Source organism: Myotis davidii, unplaced genomic scaffold (assembly GCF_000327345.1).
Source record: "Myotis davidii unplaced genomic scaffold, ASM32734v1 scaffold128, whole genome shotgun sequence".
Classification (NCBI taxonomy): Eukaryota; Metazoa; Chordata; class Mammalia; order Chiroptera; family Vespertilionidae; genus Myotis; species Myotis davidii.
Window position 1 is genome coordinate 1,194,338 of NW_006299719.1, and position 24,992 is coordinate 1,219,329.

At 35.3% G+C, this 24,992-nt stretch overlaps 1 protein-coding gene across 1 annotated transcript in view; it reads right to left on the reverse strand.

Moving 5' to 3' along the window:
- LOC102764883 (serine/threonine-protein kinase TNNI3K) overlaps positions 1-24,992 on the reverse strand; it is a 294,194-nt gene that overhangs the window by 261,189 nt on the left and 8,013 nt on the right. Inside the window, exons 2-5 of the mRNA XM_006775922.2 lie at positions 16,308-16,411; positions 15,611-15,719; positions 1,857-1,942; positions 471-568 (exon numbers count right to left, since the gene is read on the reverse strand). Of these exons, the coding sequence (XP_006775985.1) occupies positions 471-568; positions 1,857-1,942; positions 15,611-15,719; positions 16,308-16,347 (333 nt within the window). The 5' untranslated portion in view covers positions 16,348-16,411. The remainder of the gene's footprint in view (positions 1-470; positions 569-1,856; positions 1,943-15,610; positions 15,720-16,307; positions 16,412-24,992) is intronic.

Here is a 24,992-nt window from a genome sequence, read left to right on the forward strand (position 1 = left end):
TTATTATTATTTTATTTATTTTTTTTAATGAAGGAAAACATGCAGAAAAAGAATGGAACTTCAATGTGCTTCTTTCATGAATTTTTCAAATGCAGCCTCATCCCCTTCTGTATAGAGACAGCTTGGTCTCCTTGATAAGGAGCTCTGGTGAGGAAACCAGAGTGCCAGGTCTTCATTCCTGGCTCGCCACTGCCTAGCCATGTAACCTTGGAGACCATAGTATTCCCTCACGGAGTTCTTGTGAGAATTAAATGAGTTAAATATAGAAAGCATTAAAAAGAGTATGTGTCTGGTATTAAGATGAAGCCTACTCAATAAAGAGCAAGAAGCTCATCCAGTATGGTAACATTCCGGTCACTGTTAATGTTTTCCATCATTACTAATTTGAGGGGAAAAAACAAAAAAGGAGCTTAAAGATAACACACACTCTTGGTTCTCATACAATACTTATTGGAACAAAAATGCTGTACCTTGTAAACTGCCAAATGCAAGGCTGTAAATCCATTTCTTGTCAGTCGAGATGGGCGGAGCCCTTTTAACATAAGGGTTCTAATATGAGACTTGTTGCCTTAAAGAGAAAAGTTTTAAAAGGTTAATTTGTTGATGGGGGTAGACTAAGTGATTTTAAAATTTCTCTTTAATGATAAATGTCACACTGATGTATGACAGGGTCAGATTGCCATTCTATGGGCCATTTTTTTTAAGTTTTCTATTAATTGACAGCCTTACTTAATAGTGAACATTTCTATAACACTTACAAAACTTTGTATCAATGCTGTGCATTTTAATGCATTTGTGTTACATTTTTTAATTTAGTGCTTTCATCATCATATGGTTTTAAAAACATAAAAACATGAAAAATCATCTTAATAAACTATTAGGGAAAAAGCTTAGATAAAAATTTAGTTGTACAGGAATCTTCAGAACATCATTAGCAGTCAAGTTTATTTGGATCAGAGCAGTCTAATCAATTGGTTAAACAGAAATGGTTAAGAGATCTGATGAAAGTCAATACATATACATCAGTGTTCTATTTAAAAAGCTGAGTTCAATGAATGCTAGTTTGAATTAACAAAAATAAATACTAACTATCAATTCATTAATTAAGTAAATTTATTGAGTACCTACTATATGCCAGTTACCATCCTAGGTGTTAGGGATGCATGCACTGGTGAACAAAACAAAACATAAGCAAAATTAAACTCTTAATCTTCTCTTTGATCAGTCTTCACTTTGAGATTTTATCCTTGGCATTTATTACCTTCCACATATCTTACTGTAGATTGTGAAGCAATTGCTTGATAATATTTTGAGGAATGCTTTAAGTCAGTGGCTCTCAACTAGGTGTGATTTTGCTCTCCAAGGGACATTTGACAATATCTAGAGACATTTTTGCTTGTCACCACTAGGGAGGTGCTATGGAATCCAGTTGGTAGAGGCCAATGATGCTGCTAAAACATTATAAATGCACAGGACTACCCTCCACAACAAAGAACTGTCAGGCCCACCATGTCAGAGAGTCAAGGCTGAGAAGCCCTGCTTTAAGTACTTCTAAACTTAACCGAATCCCTCACTGGAATGCCCAATACTGCAAAATGCTTTGGGTTTCTAAGCAAGCTAGCTGAGTGACTTGGTTCAGGGTAGAAGCACAATGAAACAAACTCAGAGCTAAATCAATTGGAATATCTGCCTGGTATTTACTGCTTCAACTGAAGGTTTTCAGAGCTGTGGGGGCAAGACAAAAGAGAAAATTGAGTATAAGTAGAATTCTCTTGTAGATGGTTAAGCAGCTCAAATCACTGACCATATAGTATATGTACAACTAGTTTATAAAGTATTGAGCTTCAAGCACTCACCTCCACAAATGCAACATAAATGAAGCAGAGACAGTCCATTTTCTGTGCGATAATTTAAATTAACTTTACTGAAGGCATCATCAGAGCTGAAAAAAAAATATTTTACAGATGATAAATTTCATCTTTTAGTTTATTATTTTTCATTTGAAAAATTATAAAAGGGAACCATGTTACTATAAATTCAGAAGTATATCTTTTCTAGGATTCTTTTGTACCTAGAAAATGTATTTTGAATATATCTCTGTATAAAGAACTTTAAAATCAAGAGAAAGTAATATTAAAAGTTTGAGAGACCACGTTTAAAGATTCATGTGCACAGTCTGTGTTCTGAGTAAAATTTGAATGGTCCAGGGCTTCTTGATGAATTAAAATTTATGTATATATAGAAAGTATAGACATTTGAAAATAAAATATTTCCTTCCCACTCAACATTTCACACCATAGTTATGAAAATTTCAAGAAATCCACTCCAAAAAAAAGAGAGAGAAAAAAGTCAGCATCTGATAAGAGACTGGGAAAAAGAATACATTCCCAATGTATTACAAATTCTGCCTGAAGCAAAGTTGCCTTGTACTCTGACTGGGTCAGGTTTCACAGATAAAGAAGGTCTAAAACTCTGATAGTGTACAGGCTCAGGTGAAAGGAGTAGTGTTAGTGATTTAATTAAGGAAAGCCTTGCCTTATTTGAACAAAGACTATTGTCCCAGAAGGGCCCTGGAGAGCTATCGGTAGCCTTTGAAAAAAAAAAGTAAAGCTAAATTATTGACCTCCTGAGGTCCTTGGTACTCCCAGGATGGTTTTCAGTAGAAATGATGGGATCATATCCTTGGCCTCCTAGGTCAATTTCAAGGTGACTCCTGCCTATTTGAGTATCTCCTAGCTTCAGTGAGATAGCATAGTCTTTGGTGAGTGAGCCCTCTATGTCATTTGTAAAGTACTGACACTTAAAAGGTACTGTAAATTCAGAATATTATCATCAATGCATACAGTTAAGAACTTCAAAATCTATTGGAATTTTGAAATAGAAAAAGAAAAGGTATTATTCTCCAGGGTGCTGCTAAAAAGAGAGAGTCTCTAAATCTGGGTACATTGGAGGATCTCAGTGAAATGCTTTGTAAACAATAGCAATTCCGGTGGTTGTTTTCATAGATGTGGTGATCTTCCAGAACTTTCCACCCTCCAAACTTTCTGCATTTCCACGTTCAACTTCCCAGAAGCACAGACCACAGACATGCTACTGACAAATATACCTCATATAGACACATATACCTCGACTTGCTTTAGAATGCCATTTATAGAAGTAAAATGAACTCCAATGAGTCATTTCTACTAATGTTGGTAATATAATATACAAAGGAGCCCAGGGTTTCATGAAATACAGTTAACTGAACTCACCTCTATCTGCACTTTCCCCCAGCTCAATGAACATTGGGGGGAAAAAAATGACTTCTGATGAAAATACCACTATTTTAAATGTCTACCTAAAATGAGCCTAATTATAAATAATATAGCTATTTTATATGTGCAGTACCTTTACAAAATAATGTGTGCAGTACACATTATAAAATGTGTGGCCTTTTCCTGAGCCCGGCCTTTAAACTCTCAAAGCCAATTGCATTGGAGATGTCTTAGAGAAATTAAACTAATGCGTAGTAGTGAACCAGGTGCTCTCAGCAACCATGCTTGGAAATGCATCCACCAAGGTCTTTTTCGTGGACGTGATTTCAAACAGGGCAGGTTTTCTGAAAAGCTGAACTCTGCTTTTAAAACGGGGTGGATTGAATTTTTCTCTTAAAGTTTGTAGGATATCAGTGTCCTTAAATAAAAAGAGGAAATAACCTGTGACCAGCAGGCAATGATTGGCAATGATTGAGCCTGAAGCTTCAAGAGATTTAAATAGGCAGGAGGCACCTTGAAATTGACCTGGGAGGCCAAGGATATGATCCCATCATTTTTTCTGAAAACCATCCTGGGAGTACCAAGGACCCCAGGAGGTCAATAATTTTAGCTATACATTTTTTTTCCCCCTAAAGGCTACCTATAGCTCTCCAGGGCCTTCTGGGACAATAGTCTTTGTTCAAACAAGGCCAGGCTTTCCTTAATTACGTCACTAACACTACTCCTCTCACCTGAGCCTAAGCTTGTTTTGGCTTTTCTTCCTTGGTCTTTCCATTATCCAGAAAACAAAACACACAATAAGATCACAAGACAGAAAACAAAGTATTGGGGTGGAGGGAAGACAGGGAAGCATCCTGTTAAATAAAGAACTACTTAAACTTCAGGTGAAGAGAAAAACAGGGAAGGAAGCCCTTTCCTTTGAGCTAACTATATGGAACTTAATACTAAAAGAAGAAAAAGCTTGGGGCTCCTATACAGCAATTAATCCTTAAGAAAATTAGTTTTTCAATGTGTGTCTCTAATATGTATTATATAGCAATATCTGCTGTGTTTTAATATTTTAAAAGTAGAAAAAGTCATTTCGGCAGTGTAGGTAATTCTTAAAGCTTGGTCCTTATGTTTACACCAGGATTAAAATAATACCCTGTTTCTGCCTTTTAAGTCATTTTTCTTTTCTTTCTCCAATTTGGGTAAGCTATTTAACCTCTTCAAGCCTCAATTTCTTTAGTTATAACATTACTAAAGTAACACATAAGACATTGTGTTGTGAAGAATAAATGTGGTTAAGTGCTTACTACAGTAGCTGGTGCAGTACATGTTATCCACAAATAGTTATTTTATTGTTATTACTATTATTATCAAGTCCCCTGTAAATATATGGCTTTTCTTTGTAATCTGACTCTTCCATGAATTTTAGCAAAATTTTCAAACCAAGTTTGATCATTAACCTCTCACATTTGACAACCTGTAAAATTTTCTGATTTTCACAGTTAATTCTATAGATACAAGTATTTTATGCTCACAATAACTCTGTTGGATTTTCAGAAAATGTCTGACCTTCTCTTCCCTGTTTTTAAAAACGGCCACCAGGTTGTGACAGTAGCATTTATCAGTGATTCGGAGCATCTGCTAGCATCACAGTTTTGTAACACAAGTCCAGTGGCATTATAAAATAGGGAAACTACAGAGTGTCCAAAAAATTTATGCACATTTTGAATGATTATAAAGCCAGTGTTTATTAACATACAGTCATTTTCAAAATTTAAAAGAATCTACAGAAATGAATAAATTTTTTGTCGCTGCCTGTTTCAAACTGTTGACCATTCTTGTCCAGGCACTGATGATAATATGAAGCAATGGAATCACAAACATCAAGAATCATTTTGTTTGATATTTGTGTGCCCTCAATTCGTCTACTTTTGCCGATTCTGTATTGTGAACTTTAGGTTTTATGTATTCCCATAAAAAAAAGTCTAGTGGCACTCTGAATATTTTTTTCTAGGTCCCTTATATAAGTAGAGTCATAGATTACTTGTCCTTTTGTGACTATCTTATTTCATCTAGCATAGTGTTCTCAAGGTTCATAGGTTCATCCATTTTGTTATGTGTCAGAATTGCCTTCCTTTTTAAGGCTGAATAATATTTCATTATGCATATATATGTTTGTGTGTATATATATATATATATGTATAATTTTTCCCCAGTAACAATCCATTGAGGAACATTTGAGTTGCCTATACCTTTTTGCTATTATAAATACTGCTGTTATGAACATGATATATAAAAATCTCATTTATTTACAATTTGTCAAAAAGTCCTTGTCTGGTTTAGATATTAAGTTATAATAGCCTAATAAAAAGTCTAGTGGCACTTTAGGTTAGATTTTCTTGGCTTAAAGCTTAGTCTGGCTTCACCAATTATTTCAAATCAGTTAAACCTGAAAGGGAGTGAAAATAAAGTGAGTTACCAGCTCTCAAAGTGTGTATACATTTTAGGGGACACTCTATATTTTCAACAATGGAGATATTAAAAGAACAATAAATTCAAACGGGGAAATGTAGGTTGTACTTAATATCATGTTATTATTCAATCCATTATGTAACTTTGCCAATGCATTGGATCAGTCCGGCATAGTACCTACTGAATACCAACTGTGTGCTCCACCTTGGTTCTTCATACTCCCTTCAGATTGTTTCCAACAGTCCACTTGATTTAAACTACTTATTAATTTCTCGATCTTTTCTAGTGCATCTAACTTGAGAATATACAACTTAGAGAGAATCCTGCAACTGATCTGAGCATTATTTCTGACTTCTACTGCTCCTATCAACTTTGCAAAGAAAGTAAACACTAAATAAACTGAAAATATAAGACGCTAAAGTCCACTGCTTTGTTTAAAAAATAATAATAACCCCAAGTGAAAGTCTGCTATTTACATAAATAAAATTGAATGCAGGAATTATATTTGAGTTTTTATTCAACAATCATTTCTTAGCTCCTTAGCTCACTGAATCTTTAAAAAAAAAAAGACTGATTGATTGATTTACAGAGAGGGGGAGGAAGTGAGAGAGAGATTAGGAAAGGAGAGAGAGAGAAACATCAATTTGTTGTTTGACTTATTTATGCATTCATTGCTCAGTTCTTATACGTGCCCTGACCAGGGATCAAAACCAAAGTCTTGGCATATTGTGAGTACACTCTAACCAACGAAAATACCTTGCCAGGCACCTTACTGAATCTTAAACTAGACTTGATCATTCTTTAGTGATTCAGGATAATACAGTTCTAAAGAGCTCCTCGCTCAAAACTGAGCTGTGGCCTGTTGCTTTGTTCTGCTGTTGAGTTCTATCCTCCTTGAATTCATGCAACTTCTATTAATGCCAACAAAATGAACCATCAGAGAGTAAACTCTCACAATATCTGGCAGTCAAGTGCAATTTTAATAGCACAAATTTTATCTTAACTTTAATAACTGGAACATAATTTTTAAAAAGAGTTACTTTGGAACTATATTTGAATCCTAATTCTCATTTCCCACTAACTTCCAGCCGAATGTTTCTGTTTTGATACATGTAATTAAAATGTTCAAGATTTTAAAGCAATCATTCCTAGGGGAGATATTTAATTTTACTTTATTTTGCCTTTTCTAAAGCAACTGTGTATGTCAACTTCACTGCCAACTGAGCATCACTTATGTATTCTAATACCCTACACTCTATTTTTAATTTCCCCTTACACGTTTCATCACCTACCATGCCATACTGTAACTTAACATATCCTAATGAGTTCACAGTGCTTGCTGGGGCATAAATGAAGTCCCTAATTAAAATGTAGTCACTATTATGAATACATTTCTAATTCTCTCCTTAATCATTAAAAAATTGTAGTTCTGTACCCAAAGGTTACTTTCTTTCTTGTAGCATAATGAACTCTTTTCTTAGTCTTTACCTTTTACCCAGGAAAGTAGGCAGTTTTGTGATCCAATTAAACTTCTTTCTCATGATCTTATCCTTTCAACACAATATCTGACATGACCACCAGTGGAAACTTTTAAAAATATAACATTTCAACAGTTGGCCAAAAATTAATACATTACTGTTCAAAATATTCAGATAGGTAGACATATTTTAAAAATTAACTCATTGTCTGAAATGTAAGGAAAGACCAAGAAGGTAGAAGTTGGTAAGAATTTGTTATGGATCATCTAGTTTCCAAATTGATAATTTAGGTTTCCAATGGCTGGTTGAAAGTTCCTGTGTAGTTCTCTGTGGGTGCTGCTGTTTTCCCCCCAAAGCAACAGAAATAGAAAACAATCATCAATAAGGTCTTTTCCCAAGATATATCTCTAGGAAATATCCAGAAATGTGTTTGTCTGATATCTCGCAGATCAAATCTGCAAAACTAACAATATGAAGTATATTCATTCATTTATTCATTTATACATACAATAAACAATTATTGAGATATGGTGGCAGATAGAGCAAAAATAGCTAAGGATGATAACATTGGGACAATAATAATTTCTATCTCAGAGGATTGTGTGGTTTAAGTGGATTAGACCTCATAAAGCTTTTGTAAATATTCACTGCTATAATAATTATTTTTACTAAAGCATTCATATTGATTATTTTCTCATTTTTATTGTTTTGCTTTGCATTTGAGAAGGGGAATAGGAAAAGAGAAAGAAAACATGGAGGCAGTGTGGGCTAGGAAAGAAAAATAGAGGAAAGATAAAAGAGGGAAAGTTAGAGGGAGGTAGCAAGTTAGAGAGACAGAGAGAAAGAGACAGAGATGGAGAGTGAGCGATAGACAGCAAGAGATTGAGATCAAGCTGCTTCATAAGGTTTTTACACAATATTCCTTTAAAATTTCATTCATAACTAATTTTTAAAAAATATATATTTTATTGATATCAGAGAGGAAATGAGAGGGGGAGAGAGAGAGATAGAAACATCAATGATGAGAGAGAAACACTGAACTGTCACCTCCTGCACACCTCCTACTGGGGATCAAGCCTGCAACCCAGGCAAGTGCCAAGACAGGGAATTGAACTATGAACTCCTGGTTCATAGGTCAATGCTAAACCACTGAGAAATGCTGCCCGGGCCATAACTAATTTTAACTAGGAAAAGAAGAAAAGAAGTAGGAAGGTAGGCAGTCTTGGGGCAATGTGAATTAACTTTTTTTGGTCTAAGTTCTTTCTGTTGGTGCTGTTGTTTTTTGTTTGTTTGTTTAGTTTGGCATATAATCCACTCCTCTGCTGATGGGCAAATTAGCAAAATGTATTAACCAAACAAGCCAAATAATACTTTCACTGTAGTTTACTTTTCAAAAGATGACATTTTTCCCTCAATATTCTATTAGCAACTTGATAGGGACTTTCACTCTTCTTAGATAAGCTCCATCTGCAATGCTTATTCATTTTATAATAGCTAAACTTCATAATTGGCTATAGTTCTGAAAAAGTAGATGTCTTATTTGGAGGATACGTATCATGATCTGTAGCTGGGCCCAGAAGAACTTCTCAGGGAGAAAATAAGAAGTAAGGTACATCTCAGAAAACCTCCTTACTTTTTTTTTTTTTTAATTTTCTCTAAATGTTGCAATTTAGAACAGCATTTTCTGACTATTTTTGTTCAATTATTAAACCTAATCAATTTAAAGTGAGATATTGTCATTATTGGCCAAAGTATAGCTACTCAATGTCAAAATATATTAAAATGAGAAAAAATATGGTTCTTTTTCTTTCATTTTTTTATTATTATTGTCTAAAGTTTTACATATGTCTCCTTTTTGCCCAATTCACCTCCCCCCTCAGACATTCCCACCCTGGGCAAGTCCCCAACGCCCCAGTGTCTGTGTCCATTGGTTACGCTAATATGCATGCATGCAAGTCCTTTGGTTGGCCTCTAACCACCCCTGCCCCCACCTGCCATTTGTCTCTGGATCTATTCTTGTTCAGTAACTTATGTTGATCATGATATCCCACATATGAGTGAGATATATGATATTTATCTTTCTCTGACTAGCTTATTTTGCTTAGCATAATGCTCTCCAGTTCCATCCATGCTGTTGCAAATGGTAAAAGTTCCTTCTTGCCCTACCTGGTTTGGATCAGTGGATAGAGCGTCAGCCTGTGGACAGTTCTCTGTAAATTTTAGAGATTAAACCCTTATCAGAAATATCATTGGCAAATATGTTCTCCCATGCAGTGGACTTTCTTGTTGTTTCATTGATGGGTTTTTTTTGCTGTGAAGAAGCTTTTTATTTTGATGCTATGTAGCAGGATACAAAATTAACACCCAGAAATCTATGGCCTTTTTACACACCAATAATGAACTCAACAGAAAGAGAAATAAAAAAAAAAACAATCCCATTTACTATTGCACCCAAAAAATTAAAATACCTAGAAATAAACTTAAATAAGGAGATAAAAGACCTGTACTCAGAAAACTACAGGGAATTGAAAAAAGAGATAGAGGAAGACATAAACAAATGGAAGAACATACCATGTTCATGAACTGGTAGAATCAATATCATTAAAATGTCCATACTACCCAAAGCAATCTACAGATTCAATAAAATCCCCATTAAAATACCAATGGCATATTTCAAAGATCTAGAATAAACTCTCCAAAAATTTATCCAGAATAAAACAAGACTCTGAGTAGCCACAGCAATCCTAAGAAAGAACAAAGTTGGAGGGATCAAAATACCAGATATCAAGCTATATTACCAAGCTACGGTTCTCAAAACTGCTTGGTGCTGTCACAAAAAACAGACATATAGACCAATAGAACAGAACAGAGAACCCAGAAATTGACTCAAGCCATTATGCTCAATTAATATTTAACAAAGGAGGCAAGAGCATACAATGGAATCAAGACAGACTCTTCAATACATTTGGTCAGATACATGCAAAAAACTGAAACTAGATCACCAACTTACCATACACAAAAACAAACTCAAAATGCCTAAAAGACTTAAATATAAGATGAGAAACCATAAAAATCCTACAAGACTCCAAAAGGCAGCAAAATAGCAGACATATCTTTACAGACACAGCTCCTAGGGCAATGGAGACTAAGGAGAAAATAAACAAATAGGGTTCTTTTGATTATGTGAACAAGCCATGGCATTGGAAAATTATAACCTCTCTGGAGTATGGTGATAGAGATCCAAATTTTACAATATAGATTAATCAGACAAAAAGATTTACAGTGAAATTAGCAAAATATTGTTTTAAAGCATTTTACAAATGCAGGAGTCGGCAAAAGTAGGTTCACAGTTCTGAATATGCAAAACAGTTTATTCTTGTATTATAATTCATTTATTAATTACTGTGTAATTTGTTATTATTAATCTACTTTTGCCCATCCCTATATACATTTAGGATTATATGAGCTAATACATATTAAAATACCATGTAGCATGCCTAGCATATAGTAGACACTAAATTTTTAGTTTGTTTTCCTTTCAATTGCTATACAAATAGGTATCAGAAATAAATAAAAAATATAAATGAAGTTAAACAAGATACAGAGCCTGTCTTTAGTGAACACATATACAAGTAGTTAGACCTGTAAATGGATAACATCACCATGCATTAAGTGCCATTATATTGATTAATGCAAAGATCAAAGAAAACATACAAGACGAAATAATCAGACAATGGTCCTCCACTGTACACTTCTGTCTTCCTTCTTCTGCCTTCTATTTTTCCTCATCTCTTCCCATCACCCAACCATTAGCTCAACAAATGTCAAAAGTTACGAGTGAATGCAACTTTATTGTGGAAGATGAAGGAACATGCCATTTCCATTCCTCTTCTTACTCATATCAAGCTCTCATTCCAAAGGTGCCATAAATTGGCTTAAGTAAGATAATGCTTTAGGTCTTTCTGTCTTTTTAAAGTTTAATGCTACATTGTTCTGTACTATATTATGGGTGAAAGCTATACCAAAAGACTGTGTATTTGATCTGACAGGAAGAAGCCCTGGTGCACTATGGTAAGAAAGGCCTCTTAATGAACGAAATGAAGATCTACCATCAATGCCATAAAGGAACTTGTCAGCAAATGAAAACAAAACAAAACAAAATCCAAATAAAACCCCAGATGAACCTGTTTACCTCAGGGATGCTCCACCTGTTACTCTAGTGTTAAAAAACTTTTTTTTTTTTTTTTTTTTTTTTGTTGGCGGGGGGTGGGGGGGGGGAGGGAGCATCTTTTACGGTTTTTCTGCTATCTTATTTTAGAGAAAGCCTAATGTCAGGCAGCATAACACAACTGTTCATCACAGGAGTACTCCTCACATTGTGTAAGACATGAATAAAGATGAGAAAGAGAAATATTTTAACACGTATTTGACACCTAAAATGTCCTACCCATCTAAATGTGATTTTGTACAATATTATCGTTTATCTTCCCAAATACTCTTAAGATTTTTGTATGTGAGCCAGCGAGTGAGACAATTTCTATTCTCCGTACTCCATTCTGTTCTTTCCTTGTCATCCATCATTTTATTCCAGAGGAAAGAAAATTCTGTGAAATTTGCCCTAGACATGATTGACTTTCTTTCCTGGATGATGCTCTTGGCTTTGATGGGATCAGACAAAGCAGGGTACTCCTTTTTTCTGTTTGTTTGTTTGTTTGCTCCATTAACTCTCTGGAGATCATACTAAGTTGCCAGCTTTCTGTTCTCATGTTCTGCATTTCTTCACTGATATCACCTCAGGCAGAGTTCTCAGTGTAACTCGGACATCTTCCTAGAAGTCTAGTTTTCAAACTTTAGCAGAAGTATAATTTTTAGCATGCAAAAGTATTAACCTGGGAAGCTTGTTAAAAATTCAGGTTTCTGGAAGTCATTCCCAGAGGTCCTGATTCATTTGAGATGGAGTGGAATCATGGAATCTAAAATTTTAGCAAGCACTGCCGGCTCCTCTACATAGTAGGTGCTTAGCCCTTGGAGAAACATGATTCTAGGCTCTGGTAATCCTCTCCTTGGCTTCATTTTTATCACTTATGGCTAATTGGATTTGTGTGTAGCTTCCTTAATGGCTTTAGCACCAGGCTACCAGCCTTCCTTTCTACAAAATGCCCTACCATTATTCTCAGAGAATTTGACATCCAGTTTGATGAGCCTTTTAATGGAGTGTCTGAAAACTTGTTAAATTGCTCCCAATCACAATTTTTAAAATTTATATTTGGAATTTTGCATAATCTTGAAGTGATCTAACATTTTACATTTTTTACTTTTGATAACACCCTCTTCAGATAAAAACATTTTATTCTTTCTCACCTTCTAACTTTCAATAAACTATTTGTTACTCCCATTCGAAAATAGTCTTCAGTCTTTCAAACTACCCTATTTATCTAATCAATCATTGTAATAAAAACCTTCAATTACTCAATGCCTATTGTGTGTTAGGCCCTTTACTTAGCATTGAATTGACATCACTTTGCAGATAGCCTGTGAGGTATTAACCTCATTTTAAAATATAAATAAAGCTCAGGAGATTCAGTAAAATATCTAAGGATACATAGTTTGTAAATAGAAGAAGCTAGATTTAAAACTGTTTGCATGACTGCAAAACCCTTAACCTGACTGACATAGCTTTCTTACTCAACTTACATAAAATGGTCAAGATGTTAGTTTTTCTTGCCTCTTCTTCACTTTCCATGGTAAAACATTTATTCTTGCCTATATATCTTTGCTGGAATGCTTTTTATCTGGAATGGTTTTAAAAATCAATGAATCAATCAAGACCCCAAATCTTTATTTTATATTTAAAAACAATATTGTTTTTTTCTTTTACTTGGCACATAGACTGTCTTTTGTGAATTATTTATATACCAGAGGCACAGTGCACAGATTCATGCACCAGTGGGGTCCCTCAGCCTAGCCTGTGCTCTCTCACAACCTGGGACCCCTCAGGGAAGGTCGGACTGCTGGTTTCAGCCAGATCCCCACAGGTTGAAACCGGCAGTCTGACATCTCCCAAGGGATGTAGTAGTGTCCGGAGTGGCAGGTGGCAGGGGAGGAGACTGAACCAGCGCCGTGCCACTCCCGCGCCCATCGGTCAGCTGAGCGGTGCTCCCGCTGTGGGAACGCATTGACCACCAGGGGCCAGTTCCTGCATTGAGCGTCTGCCCCTGGTGGTCAGTTTGAGTCATAGTGACTGGTCAAAGGGTAGACTGATTGCTTAAGGTTTTACATACATAGATGTGTTTCCTCTCAACCAGATTTTGAAGTTCTATAATAAGAAGCAGGTGTTACAGGAAGAAAAGCTCTCTCTAACATTATGCTTAGTGAAATAAGCCAGTCAAAGACAAGTACCATATAGTCTCACTCATATGTGGAATTTAATGAACAAACTGAACTACCAAGCAAAATGGAGATAGACCCATAGATAGAGAGCAGACAGACAGTTGTGGGGAGCGGGGGGTGGCCATGCTAGGCAGGGTGAAGAGATTGAGCAAAAAAGAAAAAAATGAGAGCGAACTAATGGACATGGACATGTGGTGATTGGTGGTGGTGGAGGGTGATGAGTGGAGGGCACAGATGGGATAAAAGGTGATGGAAAAATAAAATTAAATCAAAAATTAAAAAAGAAATTCAATATAAAAGAAAACCACACACACAAACAAGAAAAGCTCTCTCTATGGAGTCAAGACAAACTTGCTACAAATCACAGTTCCAGCACGTAATCTGAACAAACACAACTTCTCTGTTCTTTAGTTTATTATCCACCAGAAATATTATCTTCCATGCATGGCCATGGTGAGGATCAAATAATGTCTTATATCTGATGTGTCTGGAATAGCACCTTAAATATAGCTGGCACAATAAATTTTCTACTATAATCTCCCTGCTGCTGATTCTTGCCTCTCACCCCCAATACTAATCAGCAAAAAGGCGGTCACATGTAGTGAAAATGTAGGAAAAGGCAGCTACACTGGGAGCTGTCAAAATAGCTGTTTGTTGATGTGATGTGAGAAAAATTTACACCTCAAGCCCATTGCTCAATCCTTAAAAGGATGTTTTTTTAAAAATCAGGCTTGATGTATTTGTATAATATTTCCTTAATTAAAATAAATAAATAAGGTTTTGACTTTATAAATTGGGGGAAATCGCTTCAATTGAATCACATTTCATTAGGTATATTTATCTTAGTTAATAGGAGATAGAGGGCTTATGATTAAGTTCTATATTCATATCTCTTTTCCAACAAAATAAATATGTATGTATAAATCTATTATACCAAAGTACCAGTCACATCTTTACAGGAAATTCAAAAGTTTCCCCATAACTGAGCATGGGATACTACTTGCAAAAGTCAACTCAACCCAGGGTATCTCATCACGTGTGTCAATGCTGACTTAATCATTTTGTGCCAAATAAATAACAGGAGAATCTGCTATTTCCCAAACCATAAGTTGAACACTTATGAAGGCCTTATGAACCCATAACAAATTTCATATAAACTATATTATAACTGGATAATTTTATTTACCAGTTATGTGAGTTTAGTATGTTTACAATATCTGAAATTTCTTTTAAAAAATATAATGTCATTTTGTCATTGCTTCATACTTGTTTTCCAAGTAAAATAGAGGGAGTTCTTTGTCATGAGTGCATTATCTGACTAGCACAGCTATAAGTGAACATGGCTAACTGGCACTGTGTCTCAGTCAGGCAGCTAACTTAAACTAACGCCCTTCCCCAGCCCCAATGCATCTAGTTTCTCAAGGCCAGATTCAATTTCTCCATAAGGATGCTTGTGTATATAAGGGTCTGACCCTCTTTTCTGAACGTTTTATGTGTTCCAAGGTTGTGGCACTATGCCAGATTATTTTTCTATTATTATCTTAGAATAAAACCCACTGAAAGCCTGAAGCCAATATAACTCATTGTTATATGATTTTTCAGGGGCAGAATAATACTCAGTTCCATTAAGTGACATCCTTTCAATGTCAAGAGACCAGAGGGTTTGTTAAAATTGGACTAGTCGCGCAAAGAAAACAATGTGGCCAATATTCTGCCACCATTGGGAAGAGACGTCTTGTTTGTTGCTGGCAAGGCTTACAAGAACGATCTAATTCCAGAGAAGACTATTTGCATTAGCAACAGTATTCAAAGGCTAGCCCTTAGGTTCCTCTCCTTTCAAACTTCAGCTATGGGAGTGTAGAAGCCGTATTTTAAGAATATAATCTGCTCGTATGGTCATGAGAGGATAACTTTACATTCTAAGACTGAGAACATGACTGGTTAGGGTTTTGTTTTTAAATATATAGAGATATATCTTAAAACAAGATAAATAATGAAGTCACTTATAAAAAGAAATAATAACTTTACCCAAATATGTGCCTTAATTCTGTAAATTCTTTTTCTTTGATCCGCAGGTCATCTTCTAATCTTTCTATTATAACAACATAAGATTCGCTGACCTTTTTTTTCCATTCATCTAGAATAAAAAGGGGATCAACTCATAGTTTACATTGTTTTGCAAAATGTAAACACAGATCATAATATAGAAGTAATTAAAACTCTTTTATTCTTAATTCTACATACTTAATTTAAATTACTGTGAGCTTAAAATGCAGATGTTTATATTTAAAAGGCAATCATATTGAATTGAAGTGATTAAGAACCCATTTGATATTAGATAATACATTTACATAAAATATATATTTGACTTATATCATTGGATTTAATTGCTTTTTAATTATAGCAATCTCCAGTTTCTAGAAAAGAGTTTTTTGGTTCTAAATACTAGGTACTTAAGATATAATTCTAAGATCCCTATATTCAGCAGTATTACAATTTTTTCCCAAAAAAACAATATTATACCTAGGAACTAGTAATACATTTTTGTAATAAATTTGTTTTCTCTATTTCAAAAAAATTAATTTGAGTTCAGATATATTCATAACACTTTTGTATATTATATCATTTTATTACCTGTATAAAAATTAACAAATATTCCAAGGAAGTATTAATTATCTACCACTATTAATGAACCATATTACATTTGAAGATATAAAATATTTACCAGTGCAAGTTTGGGTTGGTCGAGATTTATAATTTCCCATTTGTTAGCTGTTTCTTCTTTTCCCCAGTGCAGTTCCTCACGTTACAAGATTCCAAGTTCAAGTGCTGTAACAGTCCAGTAGAAAAATACTTTGATAGCCTGGCTAAAAATAAGCAGACTACCAAATGGAATGTCATGCAACAGTGACAAAGAACAAAATAGTGTGTACTTTCAAGGGTAAAATCATAAAGGAAACTAATCGGCCTGTTTAAAAGTGTTGTGTCAAAAATAAATAGTAAATGTTTCAATAGGGTTATTTGCCTCCATCCATTGATTACCTACCCATGTATACTTTTTAAAAAATATTTTTTAAATCTTTGCTGTTGAAAGTATTACATATGTCCCCTTTTTTCTCCCATTGACCCCTTATAGCCCGCCTCTTCCCCCTACCCCAGGCCTCCACCACCCTATTGTCTGTGTCCATGGGTTATGCATATATGCATTCAAGTTCTTTGGTTGATCTCTTCCTACCCACCCACCCATCCACCTCTACCTTTCCTCTGAGATATATACTTTTATGGATCATTTCTTTAATAGGCATATCTAGAAAGTGATTCAGTTGTATATAAAGTCCACAAAGAACTATAAAAACTACCTCAGATTTTCTTTCAGAATCATTTTCCCCTGAGCCAAACCCACGGCAGTTGGAGAAGAGTGACTGTAGTATAATTTACCTCTACATATAAATAATGAAAACCCATAGAAATGATTGCAAGTTTTTCCTATATTAAAGCTACAAAATTATGTTTGTAAGAAGAAATTTTCAACATAGACCATGATTTATTTATACTAATTATTCTTCATGCTAATCTTAAGAATCATAGATAAGAATCTGAGACACTGAGTTTTACAAATAACATTTCATAAAATAATGACAAGAACAATAAGAAGAGTACAGATTGTGGATGAAAAGGGGCCTCATGGTAACCTGACTAACTCAAGGAAATCCTGCCCTGTGTGGCAACCTTGAAAACTCTAGAGACCTAAAGTAACCACAAAGGATGGTCTGAAATTAAAAACCTTTAATTAAAAGACAGTTTATGGTGGGTAGTTAGGTCCTAGGCCAGTATCTTTCCTAACAAAGATCAACTTTACTGAGCCTATTGTCTTTTGCATCTAAGATAACATACCTGAAGAATGTCAGGGTAACTTGTAACTTCCCTTTTTTTGGACCCCTCAGGGCACAACCATATGAGCCTGCTGGAACCAGGACTGAGACCTCAAACTCCTTCATTGTTATTGTTATCATGTTAATTGTTGACTGTTAATTACCCTGTACTCACCTAAGTAAAATAAGCATGTGTCTATCATTTTACTTTTTATCCAATCCCAGAGGTTCCCCCTCTTTGCTTTCTCCTACCTCCCTAATCTATCACCAATGGATTTAGTGTAACCCTCTTATGTCTACTCCTTTGATTGTAATGTATAAAACAAGGTAACACATTCTCCAGAGAATTATCCCAATACATTGAGATTCTGCTTCCTGTCAATTGTTGACAGTTTGGCTCAAATAAACTCACAAAAATTCTTTACAGGTTTGAATGCTTTTTATATTACAAGATAATAAGATTGAATGCCTGTTGTATGGCAGATACTCATACAATCCTATCTGGTATATATTTTTCCCATATTACGGTTGAAAAAAGCCAGATTTGCTAGTAGGTGGTAGAGTCTGGAATCATTTTTGATCTTTATGATTCTAAAGTCCAAGCTAGATATTGTTATTGATACATATTCTATAATTTCTCTTTCATTCACTTTCCACTTCATGAAGGCATTTCTCTTTGTATAAGTATAATTCTATCAATATAAATGAACTCAGGGTACAATGCAGATAGAATGGAAAACTCTGAAAGAAAAGATATCTGATTTTTAACTACATACTTATTTCGTATAATGTAATTATACCTATAAACTATACATTTTAATGTTTGTTGAGATTCACCTCCAGAGACTATAGTTTGAATGTAACAGGTATAGATTTTGTAGTTATGATAGTTGAACTAGAGGCCCAGTGCACAAAATTCAGGCACTGGTAGGGTCCCTAGTGGCTGGCAGTGACCAGCCAGGTACTCCCTCCCTTCCCCTGGCTGCCTGCCACGGGCCAGGGCCTCCCTCCCTTCCCCTGGCCAGCCCTGGCCCCTGGTCAAACTCCTGGAAGAACTCCTGGTAGAGGGGACAATTTGCATACTACTCTTTTATTATATAGGATGTTCAAATACTTAAATTTTTTTCCGCACAACTTTTGCTCAGCAAAAGTAAGTTAAGTTCCAGAGGTAGGGTTTCCATACTGATCAGATATAGCTGGAGAAATTTGACTTCACGAACATCTCCATCCTCCCCTAGATATAACTCTCCTTATCTTTCCTCATCAGTATATGCCATGGTTGTTGATGTCTGCTATGCTTTGGGGGCCTCTGTTTACTTGGTCCATGCATTCAGTTTTCTTTGTTCAAAGGGCAGACATCTTAAGTTGCACCAGCTTTCTTTCAGGTCAGAAAGTTTTTGCTTTCCTCCGGTATGCTGCCCTCAGGATCACTGAATTCACTACCTGGCTTCTCCAGTGCTTCCTTGGTCTGAAGATCTTACTAGTTGGTTTGCAATAGCGAGGGCTATGTCTTGGAAAGTAATTTACAAGTACTCTCTTCTCTCAAATTTCCTTTAAAATAATCTATGTCCCACACAGATAATAGTGCACTAGGCCTAGGGGGCGGGGGGTGAGATAGAGGGAGTCAAAGGGGGAATAAAGGAGGACATATGTAATATTTTGAACAATAAAGATAAATTTTTAAAAATTAAATTAAAACCCATGGTTTTCATATCCTGAATCCAGAGGGACAGGGATAAGAGGTAGGGCTCTAGGCCTTCTGTACAGCATTTAAATTTGTGTATTTTTCCTGATTTCCTTTCTTATTTTCTCTCTCCACCATCTTGGATCTTCTACACATGTATTGTGTGCATGTGTGTGCCACCCCTATTGATGAATAAAAGGTTAGTTCATATCATTTTGCATTGTCTTTCCCAATTTCCTGTTTGGGATATAACATAAAAATTGATCCACAAAATTTTAAGATTTTTACTTTCAAAAATCTTTTTGTTTTCCCTAAAAGGTTAGCTCTTACAAATGAAAGCTTTAGTTTTCAAAATTACTTATTTCTACTATGAGTTTACAAATCCAATTAGCATCTCAATTGAATTTTCCCATACCAGAGGCAATAAATTTTGTTCAAAAAAAATGGGAGAATAGCAGGAAATGATAATATTAATACCTAAAATATTAAACATCATTGAGCGATATAACACTTTCCTAGTTCTAAAGGCACAATATGTATAAGTTCATTCTAAGAATGTGGATTAATCCTCCTGAGGGTCATTAGTGAGGTGAACCAAAGCTGAAATAAGTAAGTGATCCAGGATAACACTCCTGCTTTCCTTTACAAAGAATGCTGAAGAGAATCCACATGGAAGCAGGAAATATTTTCCCCACTACTCAGTTCATTTCTGTAAAAATTACTTTTCTCTACATTAGTTGGCCACATGCTGTAAATGGAAATCTACTTATCTCTAAGTTCTAAGACTTCCAGATATAAGGAAGAAATGTTAACTCATCTACACTAATAAAAGACAAAGATGCTAATTGCCCATACCTTCACTACACCCAAGCCACGCCCACCAGCCAATCAGAGAGACTATATACAAATTAACCTAACCAAGATGGGGGCCGGCAGCCGCGGAGCTGGAGCAAGCAGTGGCTTGGTTGCCCTGGCGATGGAGGAAACCAAGCTTCCTGCCTGCCCTGGCCTACGGGTTCCCCCACCCTGATCTGGGACACCCTTCAGGGCAAAACAGCTGGCCCCCACCCATGCACCAGGCCTCTATCCTATATAATAAAAGGATAATATGCAAATTGACCCTAACAGCAGAAGGACTGGGAAAGACTGGTCACTATGACACACACTGACCACCAGGAGGCAGATGCTCAATGCAGGAGCTGCCCCCTGATGGTCAGTGCACTCCTACAGGGGGAACACCGCTCAACCAGAAAGCGGGCTCACAGTTAGCAAGCGCAGCGGTGGTGGCGGGAGCCTCTCCTGCCTCCATAGCAGCGCTAAGGAGCAGTGAGCTGAGTGGTAAAGTGCAGGAAGCAGGTGGGCGATAAGGAGCCAGGGCTCCCGTACTACTAGAAGGTGTAGACTGGGCTAAGGGACTCCCCCAGTGCAGGAATTTCGTGCCCCAGGCCTCTAGTATATTATTAAAAAAACACAAACAAACAAACGAACAAAAAAACCTAATTACAAAAGTGTTCACCTTCTCAAATTTTAGTAAAAGTAGAATCCACCTAGTGATACTTTGTAAATAAACATAAACCTGGGCTCCATTCTCAGAAATTCTGGGCCCAGGAATTTGAATTTTAATAGACACTCCTAGTGATTCTAAGGTAGATGATATTTGGGACATACTTTGAGAGGCACTATTTTAAGGTTGATTAAAGTGAGATGTCTACTTGAATTCCATCTAAGAGAAAAGAGAACTGGAGTAAAGAGAAAAAATAATTGTTTCAGATTTTCAGAGTTCTATCCTGGGTTATCATAAGGGCAACAGATGATTCGACTGTGCATGTACAGTTTCATATTTTAAGTGATTTACAAAAATATGGATGCAACCAACATGCCTTTTCAGAGGAGAATGAATAAACAAATTATATGTATATCCATAGAGTAGAATATTATTCAGAAATAAATAAAATGAGCTAACAAACCAAGAAAAGTCATGCAAGAACCTTAAATGAAGAATGTTAGATAAGGCTACATATTACATAATACCAAGTATATAACGTTTTGGAAAATGCAAAACTATAGACCCAGTAAAAAATTATTGGTTGCCAGGAGGGGAGAAGGAAGGTATGAATGAGTAGTTTGAACACTGGAAATCTTTAGGCTAGTGAAATTATTCTGTAAAATACTGTAATGGCAGATACATGACATTATGTATTTGGAAAACCTCACAAAACTGTAAAACATGAAGACTTTAATCAATAATAATGTATCAATATTGGTTCAGCAAAACAATATAAGATGTTACTATTAGGTGAAATTGTGGCAGGGGAGGGAAGGGAGAAGGAAGGAGTATATGGCTACTATCTGTACTTTATGCTCAATTTTTCTATAAATCTATAACTGATTTAACAAAAAAGTCTGTAATGTTTAAAAATTAAGGAAAAATTTAAAACAAGAAATAAGTATGATAAAAAAAATTAGTAAATCCTTAACAGGACAATTTGAGTTTTTCAAGGAATATAGCATAATTAAAAGCCTTCTCTAAAGAGGTTAACTAATAGCAAGCTTTTTTGTTCTTTTATACTTGCTTGGTATTTTTCTTTTTCATTCAGAATGTCAGCATAGATTTAGTAAATAACTTATTTCTTCAACTATTCATTTTGATCAACCTTCATGTTCCACTGAATTGCCTAAATCTAACATTAATGCCTCCATCTTTTCAACTGATTCATCAGACCACCTCAGCACATACATAGACATGTGCTAATACTCCTTCAATCAGCCTATTTACATTCTTTCTGAATTCCTTTATTTTGGGTTCATATGATTTATTTATCCCAGTCTACATTTGTGCATCTGCTATTTATATTTTATACTACACTCTTCATAAATATTTAAAAGGATGCTTTCAAGATGAAAAAAGATAAAAATTGACCTTGATATTTCTTCTACTTTTATGATTCCAACAGAGGAATTATAAAGACATATATTCCATGAATCTGACTGATGTACTTGGAACAATTCTTATCACATTTAGGAGCCTGAGTCATTTACACTTAAAACCTAGATCATTCTTCCATTGTAAATGAGTTCTAATTTATGTTTCCAAGTTTTAGAGAAGTTTAGATTTTGATGGGTTGCATTTGGTTGACAAGCAATTAAGATAACCATTGCTTTAAACATGATTAGTAACTAACCAGAATTACTAATTGGTATACATTCTTCTTTTTGAAACATTAAATTATATTAAAACCAAATTACTTAAAAGGTTTAACTAACCATTGGCTAAGATGTCTACTACTATTCAATTTTTAAAATTCTTTGATTTCTTTTTAAACAATATATTTGTGCATTTTAACCAGCATAATTTGCAAGACTCTTATTTGTCAAAAAAGTTTCTTCTCTTTTTTTTCTGAAATATCTAAATGTATAGTACATTGGGTGAAACTATAAATCACCATTATGAATCTTTACACTGTTGAGGCAATATTACCCTTAAAAAATGCATAGGACTTGAGAATATAGGTTTTAATAATGAAAGTGTGAAAAATCAATATCACAGTAATGTAAAATAGGTATTCTCAGTATCTCTGTGAGAGTATATTAAATAAGGAATAAAACAATCTTGCTATTTTTGTTTCCAATATACACTAGACCTACAAATGCAAAAATCTTAATGTTTGCTATGCCTTCCTTTGCTGCTGGGTATGAAGTGAACTTTATTAAATAACTTAAATTAAATAGAGATGAGTCATATCTCTGTCACTGGCTAAGACTTTCTTTTTCCAAACTGATAGGACTTCTTTCAATTGTCAGTTCAGCTCTTCATTGGCTTGATTGATTCATTTATTCAGTTAATAAGCATGTATTGTACTACTATGTATCAAGCATTCCAAAAATCTTATGTGGCCCAGGAATAGACAAGTAAACAAGCAACTGCAATAAAGTGATATACATTATTGGTAATGAGATGGTGCATCTAATAAAGCCTAGATTCCAATGAGAAATAAATTATTTGAGGCATTAAAACCTTCAGAATAATCTAAATTTCATGATTTGAGCCACTTCTAATCCTCCATCCTTCCTTCTTCCCCCTAAGAGTCAGTTGCTCTGCTAAGGAAATAACATTGCATTATAATTATAGTTCAGTTAATAACTAATTGCTGCCTTTGGAAAAATAACATTTCCATGTCTGAAATGTGTCACTTATATAAAACAAAAACAAACAAAAAAAAGTTGGAGGAAACAAAAATGGTTCTACTTACTTTAAGTTAGTCTTATTTTTACTTACCAATTACCCACTTGTGGCTGTTCCTCAAAGTGAAAATAAAACTGATTTGATGTAGATAGGGCAAATTATTTAAAGGTTCAAAAAGTAGTCCTATATAATATGTGGTTGTTAGGAGCCTGCTGAGTAATTCCATGCTACCAGTTCTTTGCTTAGTTCCTCTAAGCAGGAACAATCTCAGTAGGTAGTCTGTCCAAGCATAGCTACCATTATTTTTATTACATCTCCTCCTATCTCACAGTGGAACAATAGTGATAATGGTTATCATGTCACACACTTTTATGCCCCCCTCCTGCCATCCTGCATCATATCAGTGTCGGAAATGGCACCAGCCTTTGAAAAGTGGTCAAAAGTTCATAATCTCCCTTCTGTTCATGTGGTTCAGCTAAGTATCCCACCCATCAGAACTGACATTGACTCAATTGTATAGTTTTCTATCCATTTTATACTTTAGTTGTGGGAATAACCTGGCTTCCTTCACAGCTGAAGTTTCAATGTACATAAAATCTTGAATAACCTGAATAGAAATTAAAGGGAGTGTTATGATTTCAAGAGCAGCAAGAAAATAAAACGAATGGATAATACTCCAGTCCTACTCTAAGTTAAGCCTATAGGAATGCAACACCCACTTCCATGAAAGCACCTAATACAAAGATAGAATTAATGTCTTTGTCTCTCCTGATAGGCTGTGAGCAACTTAAGAGGAGAAATTGTGTTATTTATATTTGCATTCCCAAAAGCTTAGCATAGTACTTGGCAGATAGATGTGCAAACTTAATTGTTTTGGATTGAATTGAATTGAATTGAACTAAACTGAAACAAACTGAATTGAATTGAATAGAATCAATCCCTTCAGTAAGGGAAATATTGCTAAGGTCTTGAAAAGAGGTAAAGTGAATATAGATGAAGTTGTTGCCAATTCTGCAGAGGAAACATAGGAACATTTGAAATTCCATGGAAGGATTATTTATAGAATTTTTAATTTCTTTATTTTCTTCATCTTCCATTTAAAAATTTATCCCTATCATATGGGTTTTTTGCATTACTTGCCATTATTTGCATTAGTCATTTATAAAAAGTATGTGATGCTCTAGCAATAATTTACAAATCAGACTTTTAGGGAGCTTTTAAAAAATCCAATTACTAGGACTCAATCATGATCAACTAAATCAGAATCTGCTAGAGTTAGATCTTTGAATTAGGAAAAAGCAAAACAAAACTCCAAAAGTTATTTGGATATAGCTCTTCCATAAGTAAAAGGCGAGATCCTCACCAGCAAAGAATTTATAACTTAACTAGTGGCCCGGTGCACAAAATTTGTGCACAGGGCTGGGGGGGGGGATGTTATCCCTCAGTCCAGCCTGCACCCTCTCCAATCTAGGACCCCTTGGGGGATGTCTGATTTCCGGTTTAGGCCTGATTCCTGTGGCCTAAACCGGCAGTTAGACATTCCTCTCACAATCCGGGACTCCTGGTTCCTAAAGGCTCACCTGCCTGCCAGCCTGTTCGCCCCCAACTGTCCCCCCCTGCCAGCTTGCTCACCCCCACCTGCCCTCCCCACTGGCCTGATTCACCCCCACT